At 36.0% G+C, this 27,582-nt stretch overlaps 3 protein-coding genes across 3 annotated transcripts; 1 reads left to right on the forward strand and 2 right to left on the reverse strand.

The window, feature by feature from the left end:
- Nucleotides 1-1,102: 1,102 nt before the first annotated feature.
- On the reverse strand, nucleotides 1,103-8,668 carry LOC125087958 (keratin-associated protein 6-1-like). The gene is made up of 2 exons (XM_047709231.1): nucleotides 8,656-8,668; nucleotides 1,103-1,609 (listed from the first exon to the last, which is right to left on the reverse strand). Exons 1-2 carry the CDS (start codon nucleotides 8,666-8,668, stop codon nucleotides 1,338-1,340), a joined length of 285 nt encoding a protein of 94 aa, XP_047565187.1. The 3' UTR covers nucleotides 1,103-1,337.
- Nucleotides 8,669-9,152: 484 nt separating this feature from the next.
- On the reverse strand, nucleotides 9,153-26,389 carry LOC125104682 (keratin-associated protein 6-1-like). Its single transcript, XM_047737773.1, has 2 exons — nucleotides 26,198-26,389; nucleotides 9,153-9,311 (listed from the first exon to the last, which is right to left on the reverse strand). Exons 1-2 carry the CDS (start codon nucleotides 26,346-26,348, stop codon nucleotides 9,169-9,171), a joined length of 294 nt encoding a protein of 97 aa, XP_047593729.1. The 5' UTR covers nucleotides 26,349-26,389; the 3' UTR covers nucleotides 9,153-9,168.
- LOC125105277 (keratin-associated protein 20-2-like) lies at nucleotides 14,565-14,711 on the forward strand. The gene has a single exon (XM_047738996.1). The coding sequence runs from the start codon at nucleotides 14,565-14,567 to the stop codon at nucleotides 14,709-14,711; it is 147 nt and encodes a 48-aa protein (XP_047594952.1).
- Nucleotides 26,390-27,582: the final 1,193 nt, after the last annotated feature.

Below are 27,582 nucleotides of genomic sequence, written 5' to 3' on the forward strand. Positions count from 1 at the left end.
TTTAGTATATTTGCCAGAGTGGGATATGTCTCAGTTTTCTTCCCCTTTAAGAACTGATCACAATTACTAGGCTTTTGTACATCATATGATTTTATATTTTATCTTAGACATTTTGAATGTTGTGTTATGTTAAAAATCTTGAAAGATTGTTATTTGTTGTTATTGTTGTTTTCTGTTAGCAGCAGATTAGCCTGGTAAGCTTCAACCCACTACAACTAAGTTCTCAAAGTCATGATTGAATGTTATATATAAAAGCTAAAAAAGAAACCTGAAGGCAGAAGGTAAGATTTTATACATTCAGCTATGTTCATGTAATATGTTCTCAGGCTGCAATATCTCCTGTCTATTATGAACCTATAAAAATTAGTGTCAAATAACTTGCTGAAATACTGATACTAACCCATATCTATGGCAGATTCTAAATCTTTTGAACAGAGCAATGGGGCAACCTGAACCATATTATTTTCCCCTCCATTCCTAAATACAATTTTCTTTGCCTGATCTGAATGGTTGATAGGGCTGTGAGCAACTAGGAATAAGTCAAGCTAGGGTTCTGTGTGGATTCCAGTGGAGAGAATTGACCTAGGGCTTTCTGCATTGTAGGTTTGGCATGCACCTGACAAAATCCTATATGTCGTATCTAAGCAGTATAAATGAAAATTATTGACAATATCAGCACTCATAGATCTCTGGCCACCTAAGGGAAGTCAACTTCTCCCCAACATGCCAGGTCCCTATTGAGATTGGAAGGAGCCTGAAGTACTAATTAAGAAACTGTAGAAATCTATAGGCAAGAAATATAGAGCTAAAATCATTATAAGAAAAAAAATATGTTCCCCTCTCTTTACCAGACAAGAAACTAAGATTTACAAAGGTCAGGGATTTTTCTGTAATCACAAATATTAGAATCAGTACAGCAAAGATGAGATGAATACCAAGGAAAATTATTTCCCAAAGAAAATTAATTGTTATTCTATTAATAACCCAGAAAATCAAACTCTACATAACAAATTAATTAAACAAGTTTTCTTTTTCATATTTATAAGGAAATTCAAATTTATTAGGAAAACAGATAAGCAAATTTAGCATAAAATTACAAAAATAAGAGTTATACCAATATCACCTTGTTGGAACATGAGTTCACAAGTTGAGTTTCATATTCTTTCAGGTATCAAGTGGTATCAGTTCCAGATATCAGACATTTACCAAATCTTATCAGAAGTTTGCAGTGCAAGATAGATTAAACATCACTTGGGGGTAAGACAAAAATTTGTGTGGTTCAGAACTGCTGAGTCATTAAGTGAAGGTGTGGAGGGTGAGAGTCTCCCATGGTGACCTCAATAGTAGCAGCCAAAGCCAGAGCCATAGCCAGAGCCACATCCATAACCACAGCCACAGAGGGAGCGGGAGCCATAGCCGTAGCCACAGCCAGAGCCACAGCCATAGCCACAGCCATAGCTGGAGCCATATCCACAGCCCAGGCCTCCGTAGCCATAGCCTCCATAGCCACAGCCTCCGTAGCCACAGCCTCCATAGCCATAGCGTCCATAGCCACAGCCTCCGTAGTAGCTGCCACACATGGTGTTGGTTGTTGGTTGTTGAGGTTGTCCTTGGGTAGAGAACGTGAGAAGTGTCACTTCACTGTGGACATTTTCCCCCTGCAGAGGTCTTTTATATGCTCTCAGAGTGGGTGTCACCCACAACACGGGTCATGTCATTGGCTAATTTGCAGGGCCACTGTGAGTAATTTGTTGACTTCTGGTTTTAGACATGGCTTCGGAGGCAATGAAGAGATCTGCTTTGTTTCACCACATCTGAACCATTCTTTGGGACATTAAGGAGAATCAGATGTCTCATCCTCAAAGCTGTACTCATGAAATCTTTAATTACCCTTTGTAATCAATCTTTATGGCAAGAAATAACATTTTTATTGACAAACTCTGACCTGCTCCAGATAAATAATTTTAACTTCATTGTATTGACATTCAGCAGATCATAGTATTCTCTCTTAACCTTGAATTCTCCATTATTACCTCCTGCCCCAAGCCTATTATTTTCCATGAGGGAGTCTTCTCATTTTCATGCAAGAGATGTTTTACCACTAAAAGCCAAGAATTGAATACTTAGTTTCATGATGTTTTTGATAAAAGGCAAATAGTTTAAAATTCTGAAATACCAGGTCTAAGAAAACCAGACTTTCTCATTTACACTAATATTTCTTAAAATTTTAACACTGTATTTTAAGCATGAAATACTTCCCCCATGGTTTCAAATTTATACCCTGAATTCAGAGTCAGAAATAAAGAAGAAATGATGAAGTTTCACTGGATTCATGAAATGACATTTTTATGAATTTTTTAAAAAAATTTGAACTCTGTGATCTGACTGAAGTATGGTGTTTTTAATTTAAAACAATAATACTGCCAGAGATAACTTTTCGTGGAATCTACTAGATTTTCCCTAACAAACTGGCTTTTGATAAAATATTTCATACTCTGAAAAATATGAGAAATACATTGCTATCATCATCATTATTATTATATTATTACTTTTACTACAATGAAGTTCATTGTTGAATTCAATGATAAAGTCAAATAACCACTCTGAAACTCTATGTTCCTAGAAAAATCAACTCCTAAGAGTTAGTGGAACACATCTGTTAAGTATAAAATGTGTGTTACTCTCTGTTTGCACATATTCTCCCAATTTTTCTTCAGGAAAAAAATTCTCATTTATTTTTGTGTTAAATATAAGCTCCTTTGGAAGCATATTTTGAAATGTATAATCTTTTATCTCCACCATTTCTTTGTGTGAACGTACTGATTAATGCAAAGGGATAGGGTTGAGACACCAAGTATCTCCAAAAAGAATCTGAAGAGTGTTGTTTGCTGACCTATCTACAAAAAGTTAGGATGAAAGAACATTGCAATAGCTTAGAATTCTTTGTATAAGAAAGAAAATCCCACTTAAGAAGAAGACAGAGGAACCTGAAGTACAATATCAATGACCATGTGCATAAAATCTTTTACATGGTATTAGAAATAACTAGCTTTGCCTATTGCATTGTCTCCCTTGATAATAATGGATATTTCTAATTGGGCAAACTAAAATGAGGGAAATCTCAATATTTTTCTTTAAGTTATCAGTGTTTGAGAGGTTTACATATGAACACATGTAAACTCTGATAGAATAAATCTCTAGTCTCAGTACTGGGTAGGTATAAATAAATCTTTTTAAGGATAGAACTATATGAAAAGAACTAGCTATTCCAAATCAGGACGTCAATCTGAGGACTCAGAATGACTCCAGATTTTGAAATAGTTCTATTATAAGACAAGAACAACACTCTCAAACATTTTTTTTAACTTAGTAATGTTTAAAAGCCACGTAATTTAGAAAAGTAGAATAAGCATACAAGCAAATGGCAAAATCTGGAAAGAGAAAATACATATTTGTCATGAAAGAGTTGACTTCCAAATGTAAAGATTCATTAAAGACAGACAAATACTAATATGAGGTAAGCCAGGGAACAAATTCAGAAATTCTTCTAAAATTTAGAGTAAAAGCATAATAAGAAAAAAATATACAAAAATAGAAGAGATATGTAGAACATATTCCAGGAATCTAATATTGTAGAGTAAGGATCACACATATAAAAAGTGACAGGGGTGCCTGGGTGGCTCAGAGGGTTAAAGCCTCAGCCTTCAGCTCAGGTCATCATCTCAGGGTCCTGGGATCGAGCCCCGCATGGGGCTGTCTGCTCAGCAGGGATCCTGCTTCCCCCTCCTCTCTCTGCCAGCCTCTCTGCCTACTTGTGATCTCTGTCAAATAAATAAATAAATCTTTAAAAAAAAGTGACAAACAGAAAAGAGGAGCAGAGAAACATTTAGAGAAAGACGTTTTTAGGTAGAGGATTCCTAAAACATAAACATATATTTAGTGTCATATCAGACATTAACAATTAAAGGATACTAATATTTAAATGTCCTGGGAGTTTCTTTGCCTTTTCTGGGAAAAATATTACCTAGGAAGCATAAAATATTTTATGTTTATACACAAAGAGACAAAAATCCTGTAGTTATGAGAACTGCCACTTGAGTACATTTCTTCATCACTACTTATTTACAGTTGTAAAATGTTCATAGTTTTAGCACATACCAGACTTGTTCTGAGAATGATGTGAGATAATGCACATAAGGGATTTCACACAGTAACTGCTCTGTGGTAAACCCCTTGTAAATGCTATCTAATTGTTATTATTATTAAAATAATAATTATAAATTGTTACACAGAGTTCTGACACAAGAATCCCGGAAGAGCACCAGGCAAGATAAACAGAGAATATTCTTGTATATAGGAAGAAGCAGAAAGAAAAATTCCATGTGTATAATAGTGTCTGATAACACATACATAGCATTTATTAAATTCCAGGCATGGTTTAAATGCTTTACATATCTTGACACATTTAATTCTCATAAAAACACCAAACTGTAGGTGGTGATTTTTATGTAAGAATAACAAGGCCTAAGAGTTTACATAATTTAACCAATGTTATAGGCAGCTAAGTGGAAGAATCTAAATCTCACACAATGCAATATATTTATTCATACATTTTGCCTCATGAGAAAACCTAGGAGTTGCTATCCCTGTTATAATAATGGATTATTTATAATAGAAATCCATGAATTTAGACTGATGTAAATAACTGAACAATGAAGTGGAAAAACTTCCTTGAAGAATGCCAACAAATATATTTGAAAAAAAAAGATGAAAATGAGAAAAATCAACATTCGCAATCCATCATCATAATAAATAATTCAGGCAAGAAAGAAAAATAAGTGCTAAGACTAATGATAAATTTGGGGATTTGAATGGAATATTCATGTAGTCACAAAATATCTCTGCCAAAATATTTCTTAATGGCTAAAAGAATAATAAAAGTAACTTTCAGGTAGAGGAATCTGGTACTCATCATATTGATGAAGTATAAAATTATCCCCATCGGTAATGGAACTCATCAACCTCAAGTGCCACCCAAAAGAGTCCAACAAAAACCAAACACCAACCCTTCCTTTATTTGCTTGACAAAATGCATAACCTTGTTCTAATCACAAGGAAACATTAGGAAAATCAGAACTGTGGAATATTCTAAAAGAAAATATCTCCTATTATCTGTAGAAATATTAAAGTCAGGGAAGAGACTTTAAAACAGTGTGACAACTGGGCGCATTTATGACCCCAGATTAGATTATTTTTCTATCAGAGCATTATTACAACAATTAAATTCTTGGAATGAATATTGTAGAAAGGAAGAGGAGGAGGCAGCTTGGGGTAGGGAGGAGAGCTGAGTTAGCAGTCAGCTCATTGGAAGGCTCAGGAAACAATATGGAAGATTTGAAAGTTGGGATTTCCCAGAAGAATTGTTGGAGGTTGGGGCAAGAAGGTGTGTCCTTATACTCTCCAGTGATCAATCATGGGAGTCTGGCTGCAGGAAGTGGGTGCTATCTTGTGTTGATGGTGCTCTTCACCTGAAGGTACTCAAACACCCCCAGCAACTGCACAGTCATTTCTTCATTGCTGAAGAGGAATAGAGTGGTGTTGTACCAAGTGATCCCAGAAGATTCGGACAAAAGGTGATAACACAATATTTAAACTTACATATGTTAGGGGTGATCCAGTTATAAATATGAAAACATTAATATAAAGTTCTTAAGTAATTCACTTATTACCCAGGATGCTCACTGATATAATTTTGACACTTAATACTTGGATTTTGTTCTCAGAATTTATCATAGAATACCAAGTTGCCCCCCCCACCAAAAATAACACAAAATTGTCTTATATTCACTCAATGCTTGATTGACCTAATTTTGGCACAAATTTCCTTATTTTTAACGTATCAAATGATCTTAATCTCTGTCTTAAAAATATTGGTTTTGGAAATATATGATTATTTTAATTGCTAGAGTCAGAAAAAATAGATTGTGATGTATTTTAGTAAATGATTATCTTGCAATGTTAAAAATGTACTAATGTGTTAATCTCATGAAATAATAAGAGGTTGGGAAGTGCTCTAGATTATGACAGACAACAAATTGCAAAGTATGGTAGTTTTCATCCATTGGATTCTCTATCAAAAATAAAAGCTATGAAGAGACAGACAGAGAGACAGAGAGACAGAGAGAGAGAGCAGAGAGGGAGAAAGGGGAAACCAAACTGGCAGAATACCAGCTATTGCCAAATCTAGATGAAGAGCACTTAACTGTTCATTATACCGCTTTCTCAACTTAACTGAAGGTTTGAAATTTTTCAAAAGTAAATGCTGGGAGAAATGAATCGATATAGAGAAAAACATTATTTTTTACAGTACTGAAATCTTCAGTGAGTCATTTCTTGAATGCCTAAATGTAAGTGACTCCTGTTTGAAAGCTCGAATATGAGTATAAAAAAAGTAAAAGGGAAAATTAAAAAAAAAACATAAAAAATAAAAATGAAAGAGTGCAACCTCTAGGAAAAAGCATACAACCTCTAAGTAACACAGAGGGACAATAAGAACAAGTAATTATGAGATGTATGCTTGCTTCTGTACTAAGAAAGCAGAAGAAAATGAAAATACAAATTGGGTGAGCGGGAATGGGTAGAAGGAATAAATACAGGAGTGAGACTATTACTGAGTGTATCTTTATATATAGTTTTGATCTCTGAACCATGGAAACACTTCCCATATTTTAAAAACAGAATAAATACACTTGAAATCAAATATAAATGGAAACAAAAGAACTCTTTCTATAAGATAAATAGCATAACTACTCAGTTGAGCACAATATTCTGTCCATTCTTCGTGGAATCCCTTCTAATGCTAAGAACGCTGCAAAGGAATTTTAGCAGTTGCTCAGGGCATTGCTTTCAGTATGCAATCGAGAGTGAATACTGTACACAGGTTTGAATAGAGTTAATACAGTGATGCTGTTGGGATCTGGAGCTTTCAGTGTAAGAAAGAAGAAATGGTGGCGTGGGGTAAAATGTAAAAGAATCTTAGGTTTTTCAGTTTTAGTTGGAATTATTCATCATTTGAAGCTTTTAAAGAAGAGAACCAGCCAATATGAATACAAAGCAGATGCTTGTTTGGGGCTGCTAGCGGTGGCATTTCACTCGATGCAAAATACTTAGAGAAGCTAACATGTCAGCCAAATAAGTTCATGCTAAAACAGGCTAAGCGGCAGATCTTGGAAAGCTATAATCTGTAACAGTCTCGTCTCAGGAGTCTCTAATTTAGGATCTGTTCTCTAACTCAAGTCAATATCCAATTTCTTTGTGTTTCATTGTTATGACCTACCAGGTAGGCCAAAGGAGTTTTAAAAAATCTGCCATTGCTTGAGATGGACAAGGATAAACCATCTAGATTCTGCATAATATTAAAAGAAAATTTTAAGCTTCCAGAATAAATAGGAAAGACAAGTCTTCATAAATAATGGTTTTAAAGGAAAAAAGGGCTCTCTTCTGGGTAACGATTTTTCCAGAGATCTTGATTCCATGGCTTCAACTTTTTTTACTATCTTGGACCAGTCAAAATGAATTGGGACAGATCCATTATCTTACACTAAAACGCTACTTAAACTCGTTCATGCCTAACACAAAAGCTTGAAATACTCTATCAAGAGAAGATAATTGCCAAGTTTACAGATACATTAGTCACAGAAAATTAGTGGAGAAAGAAATGATTATGGCTACAACCATGAATCACATATATCGCAGGAAAAAGAAATCTCAAGAAAACCACCAAGTGGCTCTAAGCTTAAATACATACTAGTTGGTAGAAAAGGTGTCACTTAAAAAAGGCTATATATTTCCAGACACATAGAAATTAGGTACAACAATAGGTTTAAACTTCTCTACCTCTTGCATTGAGCAAGCATAGGAAATACTTCTTTTTCTCCATCATCTTCCTCTTCTTCTTCTTCTTCCTCTTCTTCTTCTCTTTCTCCTTCTCCTTCTCCTTCTCCTTCTCCTTCTCCTTCTCCTTCTCCTTCTCCTTCTCCTTCTCCTTCTCCTTCTTCTTCTTCTTCTTCTTCTTCTTCTTCTTCTTCTTCTTTTTAAGATTCTATTTATTTATTTGGCAGAGAGAGAGAGATCACAAGCAAGCAGAGAGGCAGGCGGGGGGTTGTGGGGGGAGATAAGGCTCCCTGTTGAGCAGAGAGCCCTATGCAGGGCTCAATCCCAGAATCCTGAGATTATGACCTGGGCCGAGGTCGGAGGCTTAACCCACTGAGCCACATAGGCACCCTGGAAATGCTTCTTCTTTGAATATGCCCCAAAACATTGGTGTGCCTGGGTGGCATCCCAGGTTGGTTAAGTCTCTGACTCTTGATTTCAGCTCAGTCATGATCTCAGTGTCCTGAGATCAGCACAGAGGCTGCTTGGGGTTTTCTCTTTGCCTGTCTCTGCCCCTTTCCTGCTCATGGTCTCTCTTCCTAATAGATAAATAAGTAAATAAGCCTCCAAACAGACTAGAATTGGAGAATTCTGGGCCAACTTCTGCATCTTCTAAAGGATTTCACTATTAAGGTTTGGTATGAAAGTACTTTGAATATATAGTGTTTCTAGGCAATGCTTAACTAAATTGAAAAATTACCTGTTTTCATCCTCACAACACACCTGCGTAGCACATGGTTATCAGTACCTTACCAAAGCAGAAAAATGAAGGCTTCAAGTTTGATACTTCCTTAGTGTTGCAAATCAAGGATTTGGTAAAACAACTGAAGTAGAAACATTAAAACAAGATGTCTCCCCAATAAGGCAGTTGTTTCCTTTAATTCATCCAGGGGAAAAAAAAAGCCAAAATGACAAATACTGGACTTGAAATGACAAGAAAGCCAGGTTTATTATTCCACACTGAAAGAGTTTATTAGGAAATTAGAGAAATGGTTCCTGCATGAACATCAAAAGGGAGGACCTGTGGCAGCATCATTCCAATGAAAGACCAGACAGTTCTCAGGATGAGTTTCACAAGCTCCCACTTCTCATGAGGTAAGTACAGGAAGGAAAAAGATTTCTGTATCTGACCCAAAGGGCTCCTGGAGGCAGCTCTTCAGCAAAGTTCAGACATGTGGGGCTCAGAACTGGTGAATCCCATCCAGGTGTGGAAGGTGAGAGTCACCCATGGCAACCTCAATAGTAGCAGCCAAAACCCGAGCCGTAGCCAGAGCCATATCCATAGCCACAGCCACAGAGGGAGCGGGAGCCATATCCGTAGCCACAGCCAGAGCCACAGCCATAGCCACAGCCCAGTCTGCGGAAGCCACAGCCATAGCCACAGCCCAGGCCTCTGTAGCCATAGCCTCCATAGCCACAGCCTCCGTAGCCACAGCCTCCATAGCCACAGCCTCCATAGCCACAGCCTCCATAGCCACAGCGTCCGTAGCCACAGCCTCCGTAGTAGCTGCCACACATGGTGTTGGTTGTTGAGGTTGTCCTTGGGTAGAGGAGGAGAGAAGTGTCACTTCAGTGTGGACGATTCCCTTGCAGAGACCTTTTATATACCCTCAATATGGGTGGGATCCACTGCACTAGTCATGGCACTGGCTAATCTTATGACTAATCTAATTAGTTTGTTGTTCCTCAACCATAAAATAAGTCTTAGAGGTATTTGGGAGGCTCACTGTGTTTGGCTCTCCATTTGGACTCCCATCCAATCAAGGGCTTTAAGGAGAGGAGATACACACTCACACCTATGCAGCCCAGCCTCAAATTAGAATTTCATTTTAGCTTCCTCTAACCATTCTTTGGAAATGGAAAGAAGGAAAGAATACATTTATCAGTCTCAATCTTATTTGCTCTTGGCACTAGTTAGTTTCACTAATGTTTTTTACATTTCATAACAATACTACTACTTTTGACTCTCTTCTTTTGAGCCAAGTTAATTGTTTTCTACAGGGATTCAGTTCCTTTTTATACTAAAACCAACATGTATCTTTCATCCCCATGATGTTGACAATAATTCAATTAAATTTTCCAAAATACCAAGTCTGAACAAGATGCATTATCCTTTTCTATGTGTACCAATGAGTCTAATTCCCATTTATATTCAATTTCTACTGAAGAACTACAAAGTAAGTTATTCCTTGGAATCCAATTGTTCTGCTTTTCTCTCTCTACACTGAGCATACAGTTATACAAATAAGTATTCTCATTAATATTAGAATAATAATCTAAGGAGCTGTCCAATAGGTTTAACATTGCATATTTGCATTTACAATGTATTACACAGAGGTCTGTTCCTTTATCGAAATGCCTAGCATTATTCTCTACGTAACTGATCATACTGCATTCTCTTGCATAGCCCTACCATTATTAGTCTTTATTTAAATTAATGTGGTAATTCTTCCCATTGGAAGGCACTGGAAAAGTGAGAATAGTTTCATATGACAGTTAAAAAAATGTACCTTTGTGTCTTTACAAGAATGTGTGGGGGGAGGTGTCATCCACACATTATGTGGAATCTGTCAGTGTTTTTGTTTTTCTAGTGATATTTCTGAGTCAAACTATTACTTTTATGTATCCCCTCATAACCATACGTGGAGACAGGGAGTAAAAGACGATGGACACTCTCTGTATTTTAGTTAATTCTTCTCCATAGATTATAAGAATGAAGATGCAAAATTTTTATAATTTTCCAATTCATCTGTCTTTTAAGTATATCTAAGGAGTTAACAATGCCTCTTAATAAAATAAATGTTTTCATACTGAGGATCTGATCAAACACATTCAACCTTTCATCTAGTGTGTGTTTTTGAATGTTCTTTCTATGTGTGTCTTTTGGTAGCTTCATTTTTGTAAAATGGGCATATTATTGTGTCATTTTATTCACCATTTAGTGGATTGACATCTTAGAAGGAGAGGACATCTTCACTCTATCGTTTTCAGATTTTCCATACAGAAATTAAAAGTAGTCTCAACTATCACGGTCAATTAAGTAATAAGTTAGAATAAGTTTTTGGTAAAAACTAATTTGAATAACATGCTGATCAGTCTTCCTCTAGGTCAAGTTCTTAGAATATCACCTGAAATTGATATTAGTTAAAAAAAAAAAACTATAATTAACTTTTTTTTGGTATTTGATTAATATAGCTATAAAAGACATTATTATTTTGTGCAATACAATGCCCCTAATAATATTATTTATGGGGTTATATCTCTATAGAATTTACTTCCTGGGGCTAATTTGTTTCTTTTGAACAACCAAGTTGTCTCTCTGATCATAACTGAGAGCTTGCACCCAAGGAGATTCCATTAACGTTTTGTTTTCTGCTGTGATTTTTCTGAACCACATTTAGTTCTGAAGTACATTCCATGATCAAAAGCAGAAGGAAACAACCCTCCTTGTGTCCTTGGTCCTTTCCAGCTGCTCTCACATTTTCTTCTGTTTCATTGCAAAACTGCACATCTTTTTCCATGGTAGCTTTCTCTTTATGTCTTTCCTCACACTTTTGGTCTTTTGTCCTCACCACTCCACCAAAACCGCTCCTGCAGGGGTCACCAACACCCCAACCTTGTCAAAGCTAGAGAGTCAGTCTTCATTTCACTAAGACTCTGAGTAGCATTCACATTCACCAGCGCCTCTTCTCATTCCTAAAAAACTCCCTGACGCTTATCTATATCCTACTGCACACATTCGATTTAATTGTAGTATCACCAGGTGCTTCTGGTATAGTATCCCTTTTCTTTTCTCCTCTTCAGATCTTATTTTCAAATGTGAAGGTGCCTAGCTAGGTGCTTGACCTGCCTATAGTTTACATTTAAACACTTTTTTTTAAATTGTTTTTTTTTTCTTTTTACTCTGGTGTAGATAACACATAGTCTGTGTTATATTAGTTTTGTAGTATTCAATATAGTATTTAAACTTTCTTTCAGGATTACTCTGGATACATTATTTTATCCAATTAATCTCCATTCACATTTCCAATTCTGGTATATATCCAAATGATCACTTGACATCTCCTTAGAGTGTAAAATGTCATCAAAAATATAATAAAATGAAACTAAGTTCTAGATTCTTCATAGACTCAGTTTCCTTCCTTCCTTCTTTCCTTCCTTCCTATCTTCCTTCCTTTCTTCCCTCCCTCCCTCCTTCCTTCTTTCTACCTCTTAAAGCATACAAGACATAAATCACTTGGGGTTCCTCCCCCTGGTTTGTTCTTTACTGCATTTCCACATTAACGTTGCTAGATTATACATGACACCCAGTTAAATTTGAATTTCAAAATTTGAATTCAGAATATTGAATTTCCCAAATATTACATGGGATATGCTTATATATATAAGTTATTTATCTGAAAATCAAATTCTTATTTCCTATACCTAGTAACTGGAAGCTTAGAAACACAGCCTTTATGGGCTGCCCTGTTATAGCCTTGACTAGATCTATGAGCATCTCTTGGAATACTCTTCCTCTTTTATAATACATAGAAATCAGTAGTCCTTTTGTTCTTCAGATGTAGCAAACCTATTTCCAACTTAAAACTTCTGCTTGGGGGTTGCTGAACCCTTGAAAGTAATAGCAAAAATAGCTAAGACCTTTTCTTCCTTTCCCCTGACCATCTAGTCTGAAGTAATCTCTCACTAGTGCTCTTTTAAAATTTACCTTACCTTGCCTTGATTTGTAATGTAAATAGATTTATCCCTATCAGAAATGATCTCCTTCACTTGTCATTTGCTTTCAAATATCTGCCTGCATTTCCTGTCCTTGCTCAATCTAGAATTTAAACTCCATAACAATAGGGATCTTATCTGTCCTGTTCATTCCTCTATTTCCAATGCTCAGAGTAGTGCCTGACAGATGATTGATTCTTAAAAGTTTGACGCATGAAAAGGTTAATAAATGACCAAATCAATGCAATCAAGTATAATTTTAATATTCTTTTATTTTGAAATAATTTGAGTTACCAAAAATTGCAAAATATATAGAATTTTCCCATTTACTCTTTACCCAGTTACACAACTATGTTAATACCTTTCATAACCAAGTACAATTATCAAAACTAAGAAATTAACCTTGCACCATATTCTTAACTAACTTGAACATTTTATTTGGGTTTTGCCATTTTTTTTTTCTCCAGTGTCCTTTTTCTGGTCCAGGACCCAATTCAAAGTCCTACATGGCATTTGATTGTCTTATGTCTTTAGTGTCCCCCAAACTGGTGACAATTTCTGTATTTTTTAACTTTTATGGCATTAACAATTTAAAAAAGTCAAATGTTCTATAGTATGTTGCAAAATTTGAGTTTGTTTTCTTATAACAAAGTTGAGGTTATAAGTTTTGGGCAAGAATATCAAAGAAGGTATACCTATCTCTTGTGTCATAGCAGGGAGTACATGTTGTTAGTAAATCTTTAAATTTTTCTGGAGTAGATTTTTAAGTTCAAATTACTAATACAGTAAATCCTTCCATTTCTATATAGCCATGGTCCATGGATTGATTTGTTGATTGATTGATTGGTTTAAAGATTTTATTTATTCATTTGAGAGAGATAGAGCACGAGCAATGCAGGGGCAGAGGGAGAGGGAGAAACCGACTCCCCACTGAGTAGGGAGCCCTATGTGAAGCTGGCTTGATCCCAGGACTCTGAAACTATGACCTGAGCCAAAGGCAGATGCTTAACTGAGCCACCCAGGTGCCCCTGGTCCATGGATTTAAACTTTAGGGATTCTACTGTGGTTTTTGATCATATACAAAATGATAGATGCATACACATGTGAAGTATAAACCGAAGTGGATAATACTGCTTCACACACATACAAAAAAACACCAAAAACACAATAAAACACATTAATCATTCAGATATTTACAACTGAACCTTGCCATGTTTCCTCTATGTAGTCTACGTGACTTCTGCCCTATCTTCTCCACAAATTTTCCCACCTTTCCTACAGCTTTGAAACCATACTTTTACTCCCAAGGGTGCATATATGCAAGCTAGGAAGGAGGATGTTATTAAAGGAAAAAAGGATTTTGAAGAAGTGGAACACATATGGGTTATGTGATCTCATGGTAGCCAGTAATAGAGTTTTGATCTCACATCTGGAATAAACAAGTCACCAAAGTAGGAGAAAACCCTTTCATTAAAGGCACATGATTTCATTACAGGCATCCTGACACACAGCAAAATTGTCTTGGATATTTTGGTTATGAGGAATTCTTGAGATGGTTATAATGCCAATTAGTTTGAAGCACGAATCCAATAGAGCTTGTGGTTTGCCCTACATACCACTCAGTTGGTGTAGAAGGCCTCGTGTTGATTATAAACTTAAAACCCTAGAAACTGATCCTGCTTTTCTTTTTTTTTTTTAAGATTTTATTTATTTGACAGACAGAGATCACAAGTAGGCAGAGAGGCAGGCAGAGAGAGAGAAGGAGGAAGCAGGCTCCCTGCTGAGCAGAGAGCCCGATGTGGGGCTCGATCCCAGGACTCTGGGATCATGACCTGAGCCGAAGGCAGAGGCTTTAACCCACTGAGCCACCCAGGCACCCCTGATCCTGCTTTTCAACTGAGACTTCTTCTTACACTATGAGCTTCTACAACAACTACTATGGTGGCCTGGGCTATGGCTATGGTGGCCTGGGATGTGGCTATGGATGTGGCTATGGTGGCTATGGATATGCTTCTTATCGTCCATGCTGCTATGGAGGATATTGGTCTTCCAGCTTCTTCTGAGAAATTCTAAAGTACGGATTTGTTTAGGAAAATTTCCTATGAGATCCTATATGTATTCCCTATATTATTTACAATAAGCTATGTTATAGTCTGTTCAAATAATGACTGTCAAATCTTAGACTACCATGTAACATCAGAAAGCTTTTGACTGACATCACCTGAGTTTTCAACAATTGAGAAAAATATATATTTGATCTTTACTGTTACATGATTGAACACAAACAATATCCACCATTTCCATTTGAGAAAAATGTCTAAATTCATTTTTCATTAAAAGTAGTGCTTGCAGGGCACCTGGATGGCTCAGTTGGTTAAGCCTCTGCCTCCGGCTCGGGTCATGATCTCGCGGTCCTGGGATCAAGCACCACATTGGGCTCTCTGCTCAGTGGGGAGCCTGCTTCCCCTCTCTCTGTCTGCCTGCCTCTCTGCCTACTTGTGATCTCTCTCTCTGTCAAATAAATAAATAAAATCTTAAAAAAAAAAAAAAGTAGTGCTTGCAGGGCACCTGGGTGGCTCAGTCAGTTAAGGGTCTGCCTTTGGCTCAGGTAGTGATCCCAGAGTCCTGGGATGGAGTCCCACATTGGAGCCCTGCTCAGTGGGGACTTTGCTTCTCTCTCTCCCTCTGCCTGCCCCCACTCTGCTCATTTTCTCTCTAATGCATACGCTTTCTCTCTCAAACAACTAAGTATCATTTAATTAAAAAAATAAGTAGTGTTTGCATACCTACAACATTTGGTGTATATTTATTTACCCAGGTTTCACGTGTGTGTGTGGACATGTGTGTGTGTATGCGTGTGTGTGTGTGTGTGTGTGTGTGTGTGTGTGTATGTGTGGTTTTGACCCTTTTGGTTATCCATAGTTCATAAGTTAGATGGATGGTTGAATATAGTCATTCTTACAGTGTTTTATTTTTTTTATTTTATTTTAATTCCAGTATAGTTAACATATAGTGTCATATTAGTTTTAGGTGAACAATACAGTGAATTAACAATTTCATACCACCCAGTGCTCATCACAAGTGCACTCCTTAATTCCCTACACGAATTTCATCCATCCCCCTACCCCCATCCACTGTGGTAACCTTCAGTTTGTTCTCAACAATTAAAAGTCTGTTTCTTGGTTTATGTCTCTTTTTTTTTTTCTTTGTTTATTTGTTTCTTAAATTTCATGCATGAGTGAAATCATATGGTATTTCTTTGACTGACTTATTTCACTTATCATTATACTCTCTAGCTCCATCCATGTCTTTGCAAATGGAAAGATTCCATTCTTTTTTAGTGACTGAATAATATCCCATTGTATATTTGTACCACATCTCTTTTATCCATTCATCTGTCCATGAACACTTGAGGTGCTTCCATGATTTGGCTAAGTAATGAGGCAACAAACACAGGCGTGCTTTATCTTTTTGAATTAGTGTTTTAATATTCTTTGGATGAATGCTCAGTAAAATTACTGGATCATATGATAGTTCAATTGTTGACTTTTTCAGGAACCTCAATACTATTTTCTAGAGTGGCTGCACCAGTTTGCAGTGCATGAGTGTTCTTTTTTCTCCACATTTTTATACAATACTTGTGGTTTCTTCTGTTTTGTATTTTAGCCATTCTGATAGGTGTGAGGTGATACCTCATTGTGGTATGGATTTTCATTTTTCTGATGATGGGTGATGTTGAGCATCTTTTCATGCATCTGTTGGCCATTTCTCTTTGAAGAAATGTCTGTTCATGTCTTCTGCCCATTTTTAAACTGAATTATTTGTTCTTTTGGTTGATTTGTATAAATTTTTGACATATTTTTGTTTAGTAGCCCTTTATTGGATATATCATTTGCAAATATCTTCTCCCATTCAGTAGGTAGTCTTTTAACTTTTCGATTGTTTCCCTTGCTGTGCAATATATATATATATATATATATATATATATATATATATATTTATGTAGTCCTATTTTTGCTTCTATTTCCTTTGCTTCAGGAGACATATCTAAAAAAATGTTTGTATGACTAATGTCAAAGGCATTACTGCCTGTGCTCCCTTCTAGGATTTTCATCATTTCAGGTCTCATATTTAGGCCCTTAATCCATTTTGAGTTTATTTTTGTGTATGATGTAAGAAAGTGGAAAAGTTTCATTCTTTGGAATGTGGCTAATCAGTTTTCCTAAGATGTTTTGTTAGAGAGATTTTTTTCTCATTGCATATTCTTTCTTCCTTTGTCTATTAATTGACCATGTAACTATGTGTTTATTTCTGGGCTTTCCATTCTGTTCCATTGATTCAGGTGTCTACTTTTGTGCCAGTACCATACCGTTTTGATTACTATAGCTTTGTATATAACTTGAAGTCAGGATTTGTGATACCTCCAGTTTTGTTTTTCTTTTTCAAGTTTGCTTTGGTTATTCCGGGTCTTTCATGGTTCATACAAATTTTAGGATTATTTGTTCTAGTCTCGTGAAAAATACTGAGGAAGATAAAGAATTTGAAGTTTATTTCAGTGAAATTATCAAAGGGTCAATTTCTGCTTGCATCTTGGAAAGAGACCTGTTTTATAATAAGGCAGTGGCTTGTACAGACAAAAATTATGTAAATTTTAGTCTGATCCAAAATAGAGGCAGTGAATATATCCTTGATCTTGGTAGTCTATTCATTAAAGCTGTTTATAATAACCTCTCTTAATTCACCTGATTTATTTCTACTAAATAACAATAATCTCAGCAATTATAAAATACAAATCAATTGTATCTATTAGTATTTTAGATTTAGTATTTTAGAAAGTAATGTTGGAATTTGGCAAAATTAAGACTGACTATGCATCCATCAAAATTACTTCTTGAATAGAGATCAAATTATGAGGCTGGCCAAGATCAGCCAAAATTTGAACAGAGATCAAATTATCAGGCTGCCCCCAAATGCATGTTCTAAAAGCATCTAGAGGAGAGAATTAGGTAGATGAGATTTCTTCTATAAGCTGAAGATAGCACATAAGACTATATGCAATTTCAATTATTGTAAATTCACTGACTCTTATTTTTGTCCTAATATATGATCCATCTTGGAGAACATTCTATTGTGTACTTGAAAGAAATTTGTGTTTTCTTGCAGTTGGACAAAATGCTGTCTAGAAGAGTGTTAGTTCTAGTTGGCTTATAGTGTTTTATTTTGTTTTTCAAATTTATGTATATTATAATCTTTTATGTAGTTGCTATATCCATTAATCAAAGTGAGATTTTGACATCTTCAATTATTATTATTCCAGTCCTTTTTTTCTTTCAATTCTGTCATTTTTTAAAATTTGTTTACTTTGGTGGTCTGTTGTTTGCACCAAGTGGATTTAACACCAGTACATACCTTATATCTTCCTGAAAGATTACCCTACTTATCATCACAAAATGTCCACCTTTATTTCTATTAAATGGTTTTGTTTTTAAAGTATATTTATTCTGATACTGTTATAGCTACTCCAGCTTTCTTAATAGTTGCTATTTATATAATATGTATATGTATTTCCATTCTTTTACTTCCAAGTCATTTGTTTCAAGAGAATTTGATTGTTGAAACATTTTTTAAAAATTTTAATTTTTTATTAACATATAATGTATTATTAGCCCCGGCTACAAGTCTGTGAATTGCCAGGTTTACACACTTGATCGTTGAAACACTTTTATGACAGTTACTTTAAAATTTGTATCATGTGAATGGAAAACCTGATTAGTGTTAGGGTCAGCTAATTATCTTTTCTCATTCAAGGTGTAATTTTCTTGTTTTTTGGTATGATGGCTGTGATAGTAATTTTGTGTATTTGAAGCATCTTGATCTCATTAAAAATTTTTTTTCAAAAGCATGTAGTCACCCTGCTTAGCCTTAGCACATGGGTCTTGTGGATTATGATTTATAATTTTCAGAGTTATTGTGTCATTTTGGTCTGTTTGGTTTAACTTGCACCACTCGCTGTCCCACTGGTCCCTGCCATTGCTACCTGAATTGTGGAAGGAGTTTGGCCAGCCCATCTGCTGTGTATCTTTTGGTGTAATAATGCATGGTGGGATTCCCCACCTACCTCCTTCAGTGCCAAGAGGTCTCTTATAGGAGGTGGGAGAGTCTCAGATATGAGGACACAGTCTTCCTGGATCAGGAAACAACTCCAATTAAAAAACATATAGATGAAAAAAGAAACCACATGGGAAGTTAGAAGATATTTTGAATTGATAAATAAAGAAATACAACATTCCAAATGTATGACTTACCACTGAAGAAGTGATCAGAAGGAAATTTATAGCTTTAACTATTGATTTTAGAAAAAAGAACATGTTAAAGATCAGTGCTCTAAGCTACCTTAAAAAGCTAGAAATGAAGGAAAGATTAAATATATAGTAAGAAGAATGATAGAAAAATAAAGACAGGAATGTAATCAATTTAATGGAAAATGAACAAACTATAATGAAAATTAATAATATGGTATTTTTCCTCCTCTGACTTACTTTGCTTAGCATTATCAATCCTCTGTAGCTCCATCCATGTCACTGCAAAGGGCAAGATTTCATTCTTTTTTTTTAAATTTTTTAAAATTAAATTTAATTTAATTATTTTTTTTTTTTAATTTTCAGCATAACAGTATTCCTTGCTTTTGCACCACACCCAGTGCTCCATGCAATCCGTGCCCTCTCTAATACCCACCACCTGATTTCCCCAACCTCCCACCCCCTGCTGCTTCAAAACCTTCAGATTGTTTTTCAGAGTCCATAGTCTCTCATGGTTCACCTCCCCTTCCAATTTCCCTGAACTCCCTTCTCCTCTCTAACTCCCCTTGTCCTCCACGTAACTTGTTATGCTCCACAAATAAGTGAAACCATATGATAATTGACTCTCTCTGCTTGACTTATTTCACTCAGTATAGTCTCTTCCAGTCCTGTCCATGTTGCTACAAAAGTTGGGTATTCATCCTTTCTGATGGAGGCATCATACTCCATAGTGTATATGGACCACATCTTCCTTATCCATTTGTCCATTGAAGGGCATCTTGGTTCTTTCCACAGTTTGGCGACCATGGCCATTGCTGCTATAAACATTGGGGTACAGATGGCCCTTCTTTTCACTACATCTGTATCTTTGGGGTAAATACCCAGTAGTGCAATGGCAGGGTCATAGGGAAGCTCTATTTTTAATTTCTTGAGGAATCTCCACACTGTTCTTCAAAGTGGCTGCACCAACTTGCATTCCCACCAACAGTGTAAGAGGGTTCCGCTTTCTCCACATCCCCTCCAACACATGTTGTTTCCTGTCTTGCTAATTTTGGCCATTCTAACTGGTGTAAGGTGATATCTCAATGTGGTTTTAATTTGAATCTCCCTGATGGCTAGTGATGATGAACATTTTTTCATGTGTCTGATAGCCATTTGTATGTCTTCATTGGAGAAGTGTCTGTTCATATCTTCTGCCCATTTTTTGATATGATTATCTGTTTTGTGTGTGTTGAGTTTGAGGAGTTCTTTATAGATCCTGGATATCAACCTTTTGTCTGTACTGTCATTTGCAAATATCTTCTCCCATTCCGTGGATTGCCTCTTTGTTTTCTTGACTGTTTCCTTTGCTGTGCAGAAGCTTTTGATTTTGATGAAGTCCCAAAAGTTTATTTTCACTTTTGTTTCCTTTGCCTTTGGAGACATATCTTGAAAGAAGTTGCTGTGGCTGATATCGAAGAGGTTACTGCCTATGTTCTCCTCTAGGATTCTGATGGATTCCTGTCTCACGTTGATACGAATACATTAATAGTAGGAGATCTTAACACACCTCTCTCAGAAATAGATCATCAAAGGAGAAAATCAATAAAGAAACAAGAGCATTGAATGACACATTGGACCAGATGGACCTCATAGATATATACAGAGCATTCTACCCTAAAACAGCAGAATACTCATTCTTCTCAAGTGCACATGGAACCTTCTCAAGAATAGACCACATACTGGGTCACAAATCAGGACTCAACCAATACCAAAAGACTGAGATTATTCCCTGCATATTCTCAGATCACAATGCTTTGAAACTGGAGCTCAATCACAAGGAAAAGTTCGGAAGGAACTCAAACACCTGGAATCTAAAGACCACCTTACTTAAGAATGCTTGGATCCACCAGAAAAGATCAAAGAAGAACTGAAACAATTCATGGAAACAAATGAGAATGAAGACACTTTGGTGCAATACCTATGGGATACAGCAAAGGTGGTCCTAAGGGGGAAATACATAGCCATCCAAGTCTCCCTCAAAAAAATTGAAAAATCCAGAACACACCAGCTGTCTCTACACCTTAAAGAACTGGAGAATCAACAACAAATCAATCCAACTCCACACATAAGAAGGGAAATAATCAAGATTAGAGCTGAGATCAATGAGGTAGAAACCAGAGATACAGTAGAACGTATCAATGAAACTAGAAGCTGGTTTTTTGAAAGAATCAATAAGATCGATAAACCATTGGCCACACTAATCCAAAAGAAGAGAGAAAGCCCAAATTCATAAAATTATGAATGAATAGGAAGAGATCACAACTAACACCAGGAAGTAGAAACAATCATCAGAAGTTATTATCAACAGTTATATGCCAATAAGCTAAGCAACCTAGATGAAATGGATGCATTCCTGGAAAACTATAAACTCCCAAAATTGAACCAGGAAGAAATTGACAACCTGAATAGACCGATATCTAGTAACGCAATTGAAGCAGTGATCAAAAACCTCCCAAAAAATAAGAGCCCAGGACCTGATGGATTCCCTGGGGAATTCTACCAAACTTTCAAAGAAGAAATAACACCTATTCTCCTGAAGCTGTTTCAAAAAATTGAAGTAGAAGGAAAATTTCCAAACTCTTTCTATGAAGCCAGCATTACCCTGATCCCCAAACCAGGCAAAGACCCTACCAAAAAGGAGAATTTCAGACCAATATCACTGATGAATATGGATGCTAAGATTCTGAACAAGATCCTAGCAAACAGGATCCAACAGCACATTAAAAAGATTATCCACCATGACCAGGTGGGATTCATTCCTGGGCTACATGGATGGTTCAACATTCGCAAATCAATCAATGTGATAGAACAAATTAATATGAGAAAAGAGAAGAACCACATGGTCCTCTCAATTGATGCAGAAAAAGCATTTGACAAAATCCAGCATCCATTCCTGATTAAAACGCTTCAAAGTATAGGGATAGAGGGAACATTCCCGAACCTCATCAAATCTATCTATGAAAGACCCACAGCAAATATCATCCTCAATGGGAAAAATCTTGCAGCCTTCCCGTTGAGATCAGGAACACGACAAGGATGCCCACTCTCACCACTCTTGTTCAACATAGTATTAGAAGTCCTAGCAACAGCAATCAGACAACAAAGAGAAATAAAAGGTATCCAAATTGGCAGTGAAGAGGTCAAACTCTCTCTCTTTGAAGATTTCATTCTTTTTTATGGCTGAGTAACATTTCAAAAAAAAATATATATATATATACACACATATATATCCCCCACATCATGTTTATCCATTCATCAATCAATGGATACTTGGGTTGTTTCCATAATTTGATTATGAGAAGTAATGTTGCTATAAACATAAAGGTGCAAGTATTCCTCTGAATTAATATTTTTGTATTCTTTGGGTAAATAATAACACAATTGCTGAAAGTGGGTGAAGAGATGGGTGAAATCAGTGATGGAGATTAGGGAGTACACTTGTTGTGATGAACCCTGCATGTTGTACGAAGCTAATGATACACTGTATGTTAACTAACTGGAATTTAAATAAAAACTTAAAAAGAAAGGAATATGGATAATACCCAAAGTTGGTACTTTGAACAAATCAACCAAATAGATAAATTCCAGAGAGATTGATCAAGAATGTAAGAGAGGGAATACAAATTACCAATAAGAAGAATAAAAGAATTAATGTCTTTTAAGACTCGACAGGCATCAAAAAGGATGCCATTATTATGAAGGTTATTATGCCAATAAATTCCACAATACAGATGAAATGGAAAATTTCTTTTAAATATACAAATTACTAAAATTGACTCCCCTCTGAGTAGCACTATATCTAATAAAGAAAAGGTATTAATTAAAAACACCTTTCCAAAAAGAAAATTCTAAGGCCAGGTGTCTTCACTGGAAAATTCTATTAAATATTTATATCACATTCTTTTATTTTTAATTTTTTAATTCTTTTAAAGATTTTACTTATTTATTTGACAGAGAGAGACACAGTGAGAGAGGGAACACAAGCAGGGTAAGTGGGAGAGGGAGAAGCAGGCTTCCCGCTGAGCTGGGAGCCCAATGTGGGGCTCAATGTGGTGCTCAATGCCAGGACCCTGCGATCATGACCTGAGCTGAAGGCAGATGCTTAACTGTCTGAGTCACCCAGGTCCCCTTATATCACATTCTTATGTGTAACTTAAGAAAATGGCAGAAACCTTGGTACTTGAACCCAATCTTTTTTCCGCCAAGAGTCATACTGAGCAGAGATATATTATGTTTGTATTTTCTTTTCTCTCTTTATTATTATTATTTTTTTAGTATTTTATTTTCATACCCAGAACGCAGAAACTGTTCTTATGAAGAATACATATGTCCATCTCTAACTTTATCTATATCATCTACCTATCAAGGAGATGTAGATAGAAGCACACTAAAAATGGAATACTTTAAGATACCACTCTCACAAAACAGGATCAAGTAGAAAAAATAAGTAAGCAGAGAAAACACTGAAGCAATATAATTAATAAAAGGTAGATATTATGGATCTATATACACCTCTACACTGATAGTAGAGGATAAACCTTCTCAAGCTTCTACTGAAAATACACAAAAATTAATCATATATTAAATCACAAAGAAAAAAATTAGCAAACTTCTGAAGTAAAAATACTGCACAAACACTCTCTGATTTCTATCCAATAAAGTTAAAAATTGTTAACGAAAACAAAGAACAGAAAATTCCCTTCACCTGGAAAGTAAATCTTTGCTTAAACAACTCTCAAGTGAAAAAGAAAATATAATATGAAGTTATAGTATTTCATTTTTTAAAAATATTTATTTATTTGAGACAGAGAGAGAGAATGCATGCACAGGGGGAGGGACAGATGTAAAGGCAGAGAAAGAATCTCAAGCAGACTCCCCACTGAGCATGGAGCCTGACGCAGGTTTGATCATGATGCTGAGATCATGACCTGAGGTGAAACCAAGAGTTGAATGCTCAACTGACTTAGCCACCTAGGAGCCCCAGGTTATAACATTAAAAAATAAATAACAGTAGCAAAAACAGTAGTTGAGAGAATGAAAAAGTTTTAAGCAGTAATTAGAGAAAAAATCATAGTACTAAGCACTTTTGTCAGTGAAAATGAAAGAAATAGCATAAATAACTTAACATCCCAGTTAAGATAAATTTCATAATGAATAAGTAAACCAAAGAAAGTACAAGGAAAAACTTTAAATAAGTAAGAGTAAAAGGCAAAAGATTTATATGATCTGAAGAGAAACCAGAGCATTAATAAGTAAGAGTAAACAGATAAGCAGAAATTAATGAAGTAGAGAAAAAACAAAAAAAAATTTAAATAGCTCAAAATGCTATTATTTGAAAAGATTAACATTTCTAAATCACTTGCTAATTTCATCAAGGATAAAAGGGAGAAGGCATATACAAAATAAATAGCAACAAAGAAATAAATATGGAAACAAGAAGTTTTAAAATTGGGAAACTTTACTTTGCTGATTTTTATGGACATAGATTTGAAAACTTACATTCTTAGGGAAATACAGATTACCAAAACCAATACCATTACATTTAGAAATTATGAAGAGATTAGTTTTTGTAGGACAAACAAAAAATTAAGCAAATGACACACAAAAAAATTCCAGGTCTAGCTATTTTTCTCCATGAAATTCTACCAAATCTTTAGAGACAAAATATTATGGGTGTGCTATCAATGGTTCCAGAGCATCACAGGTGAAGGCAAACTTCCTACATTCTATTAGCAAGGATGTATAGAATTGATATTGGTGGTGGACAGACAATTATGATTTCTGCCTCTCGATGTCAATGCTTTGTATGATCTTCTCTTGAGTGTGAGCAAAACTTGTAATTCACCTCTAATTAATAAAATATAACAAGGATAGTAAAATATATATCATCACATCTATGTGATTATATTGCATAAAATCATATGGAATTGTAGCACCTTTCTTTTTGGAGTACGTCTCACCTGCTTGCCTAGCTTTGACAAAGCTAGCAACTGCATATGGGAATCCACATGGCAAGGGGTTGTGAGCAGCTTTTGGAGCTGAGGGTAGTCTCCAGCAGATACCCTGCAAAGGCCTCTATGTGACAGTCAATGTTGAGCTTCTCACTTAAATATAAGGAACTGAATTCTGCTAAGTATGTGAGCTTGAAGGCATCCCTTTCTCCGTTGAGACCAAGATGAGACCAAACACCAGGCAAACATCTTGGTCACTGCATTGTGAGATCTGAAATTTTTTGTGAAATGCTATTTTTATCTAGTTATTATGGCCCACCATACATATCAAATGGTTTTACAGTCTACTACTACCTTAGGAAGTAATAGACTATAAAAATATTCCTTCGGTTGTTTCTTTTATTAATTTTTTTTTAAAGATTAGAAGTAGAGAACAATATTACAACATCCATTTGTTTTAAGAGATACATGAATATAAAATTGGAGAGTTTAATATTTTTCTTAATTATTTACCATAGACCTCACAAAGCTTAATTTCTAATTCATAAAATAATATTGCATTTGGTTTTAAGAATTACCCATCATATCAAATATTATTCCCTCAGTACCAGAGGAGGAAACTAAAATTTACCAAAAATAAATTCCCTTCCTAAGACAATTGACAAAGGAATTGGTCAAGAAGCTGACCTAGAAACATCAAGGAACTAGCTCCCTAAGGAGATCATTGTTAATTTTCTTGTAAACTGAAACCCAAAAATTTCAGTAAAACATGTGGGACATTAAACAACTGACATAAAACCAGGGTTGCTGTTTGGATAGAACAAGTTTATTGGGTCAACACAGAAACAGGCTCCAGCATGAATATCATCGAGGCAGTTGCTCTGACACCATCATCCTGATGAAAGCAGAACTGTGGGGGTCACAGGTGAATTTCACCATCTCCCATTTTCTGCATAAATTCAGGGTATCTGTAGGTTGGGTTGAAGGCAACAACAGACCATGCTAGACTTTCATCATGCAGGATATCATCACCCAAGGGAAAAATCTCAGAAGCTGTGGGGCTCAGAACTGGTGAATCCCATGTCCAGGTGTGGAGGGTGACAGTCTTCCATGGTGACCTCAGTTAGTAGCAGCCAAAGCCAGAGCCGTAGCCAGAGCCACATCCATAGCCACAGAGAGAGTGGGAACGGTATCCGTAGCCACAGCCAGAGCCACAGCCATAGCCACAGCCCAGGGTGCGGAAGCCACAGCCATAACTGGAGCCATAGCCACAGCCCAGGCCTCCATAGCCACAGCCTCCATAGCCACAGCCTCCATAGCCACAGCCTCCGTAGCCACAGCCTCCATAGCCACAGCCTCCGTAGCCACAGCGTCCGTAGCCACAGCCTCCATAGTAGCTGCCACACATGGTGTTGGTTGTTGAGGTTGTGCTTGGGTAGAGAAGGAGAGAAGAAGTGTTACTTCACTGTGGGATTTCTCCTTGCAGAGGGCCTTTTATATGCCTCAGAATGAGGGGGCCCCACCACATGTGCTCATGTTAGTGGCTATTTTTATGACTCATCTAATTAGCATGTTATTTTAAGGCCAGAGCCTAATGCCTGAAGGCATTAAGGAGGCTTGCTTCAACCAACTGAAGACTTTTAATAAGATGGTGGAGTCACACAAAGCTATGTTTCATAACAAATCTTCACTTTAATATTCTATAACCAGATACCATATAATGCAGGGGACATTTTCAATGGTTTCAATTGACTTGCTTTTGATCATAATTCTTTTTTCTCTTTGACCTCCCAAAATTATACTGCCCTCCGTAGTATAGTTTTAACTCTACTTCCAGCCCAGAGTCAAATAATGTTGTGTGCCTTGTGTAACAGTGATGAGATTAAAATATAGAATAAAGATTAAAATACAGTATAAAGGTAATTTGGGAGACCCTCTGTATCTCATTCAGCTCTGTCCTAATATCAGAGGGGTGAGGACACAAAATCTTTATGTTACTGATTTCATCTGCCTTCATAAGAAATTCAAATAAGGGAATTAGATTTTAATACAATCAAACTTATAAATGAAATAATTTTTTTATTCATTCAAAATGTTTCCTTTCTAAGTATGTGTCTTTGTGAGTATATTTTTGTAAGCAAAATATATAAACAATTATTGTGACAAAATGTTCCTTAATGTCTTTCTTGGTAGAAACATTATTAGCAGACAGGTTTTGCTTATATCAGTATAATTTTTGCTCTACATAAAATAGAATTTTCACTCTGGAAATGTTATACCAATATGGTTATTGTCTGCCCAAATTGGACCAAATCCAATCTTTAACTATAAGTGGTCATAATTGCACTGATTGGTGGAATTTCCTATCAGCTGGGGGGAACTATTCTTTGATATTTTGTTACTCTCAATTGTTTACATATAATATTAAAAATTTTGTGTGGGAAAATTTCTAGTTTTTTCAATAAAGCTAATAACATTCACAATATGTAGTGCTTACCATTAATATTCATTTCTCTCCATCATTTGCATCATCTTGTGAGTGTATGTGTACATATGTAGTGGAGGCGGGGAGAGAGAGGGGAAAGAGAGAGAGAAACAAAGAGAGATACTTTTGCCCTTCTAGTAATTGAACTGATGTGGCA

This window comes from Lutra lutra, chromosome 1 (assembly GCF_902655055.1).
Source record: "Lutra lutra chromosome 1, mLutLut1.2, whole genome shotgun sequence".
NCBI classification, from domain to species: domain Eukaryota; kingdom Metazoa; phylum Chordata; class Mammalia; order Carnivora; family Mustelidae; genus Lutra; species Lutra lutra.

Coding starts and splice junctions, on each gene's coding strand:
- LOC125105277 (XM_047738996.1), top strand. CDS start 14,565: ATGAGCTTCTACAACAACTACTATGGTGGCCTGGGCTATGGCTATGGT.
- LOC125104682 (XM_047737773.1), bottom strand. CDS start 26,348: ATGTGTGGCAGCTACTATGGAGGCTGTGGCTACGGACGCTGTGGCTAC. Junction 9,312..26,197: donor GGGCTGTGGCTATGGCTCCA/GTTATGGCTGTG, acceptor GCCTGGGCTGTG/GCTATGGCTGTGGCTTCCGC.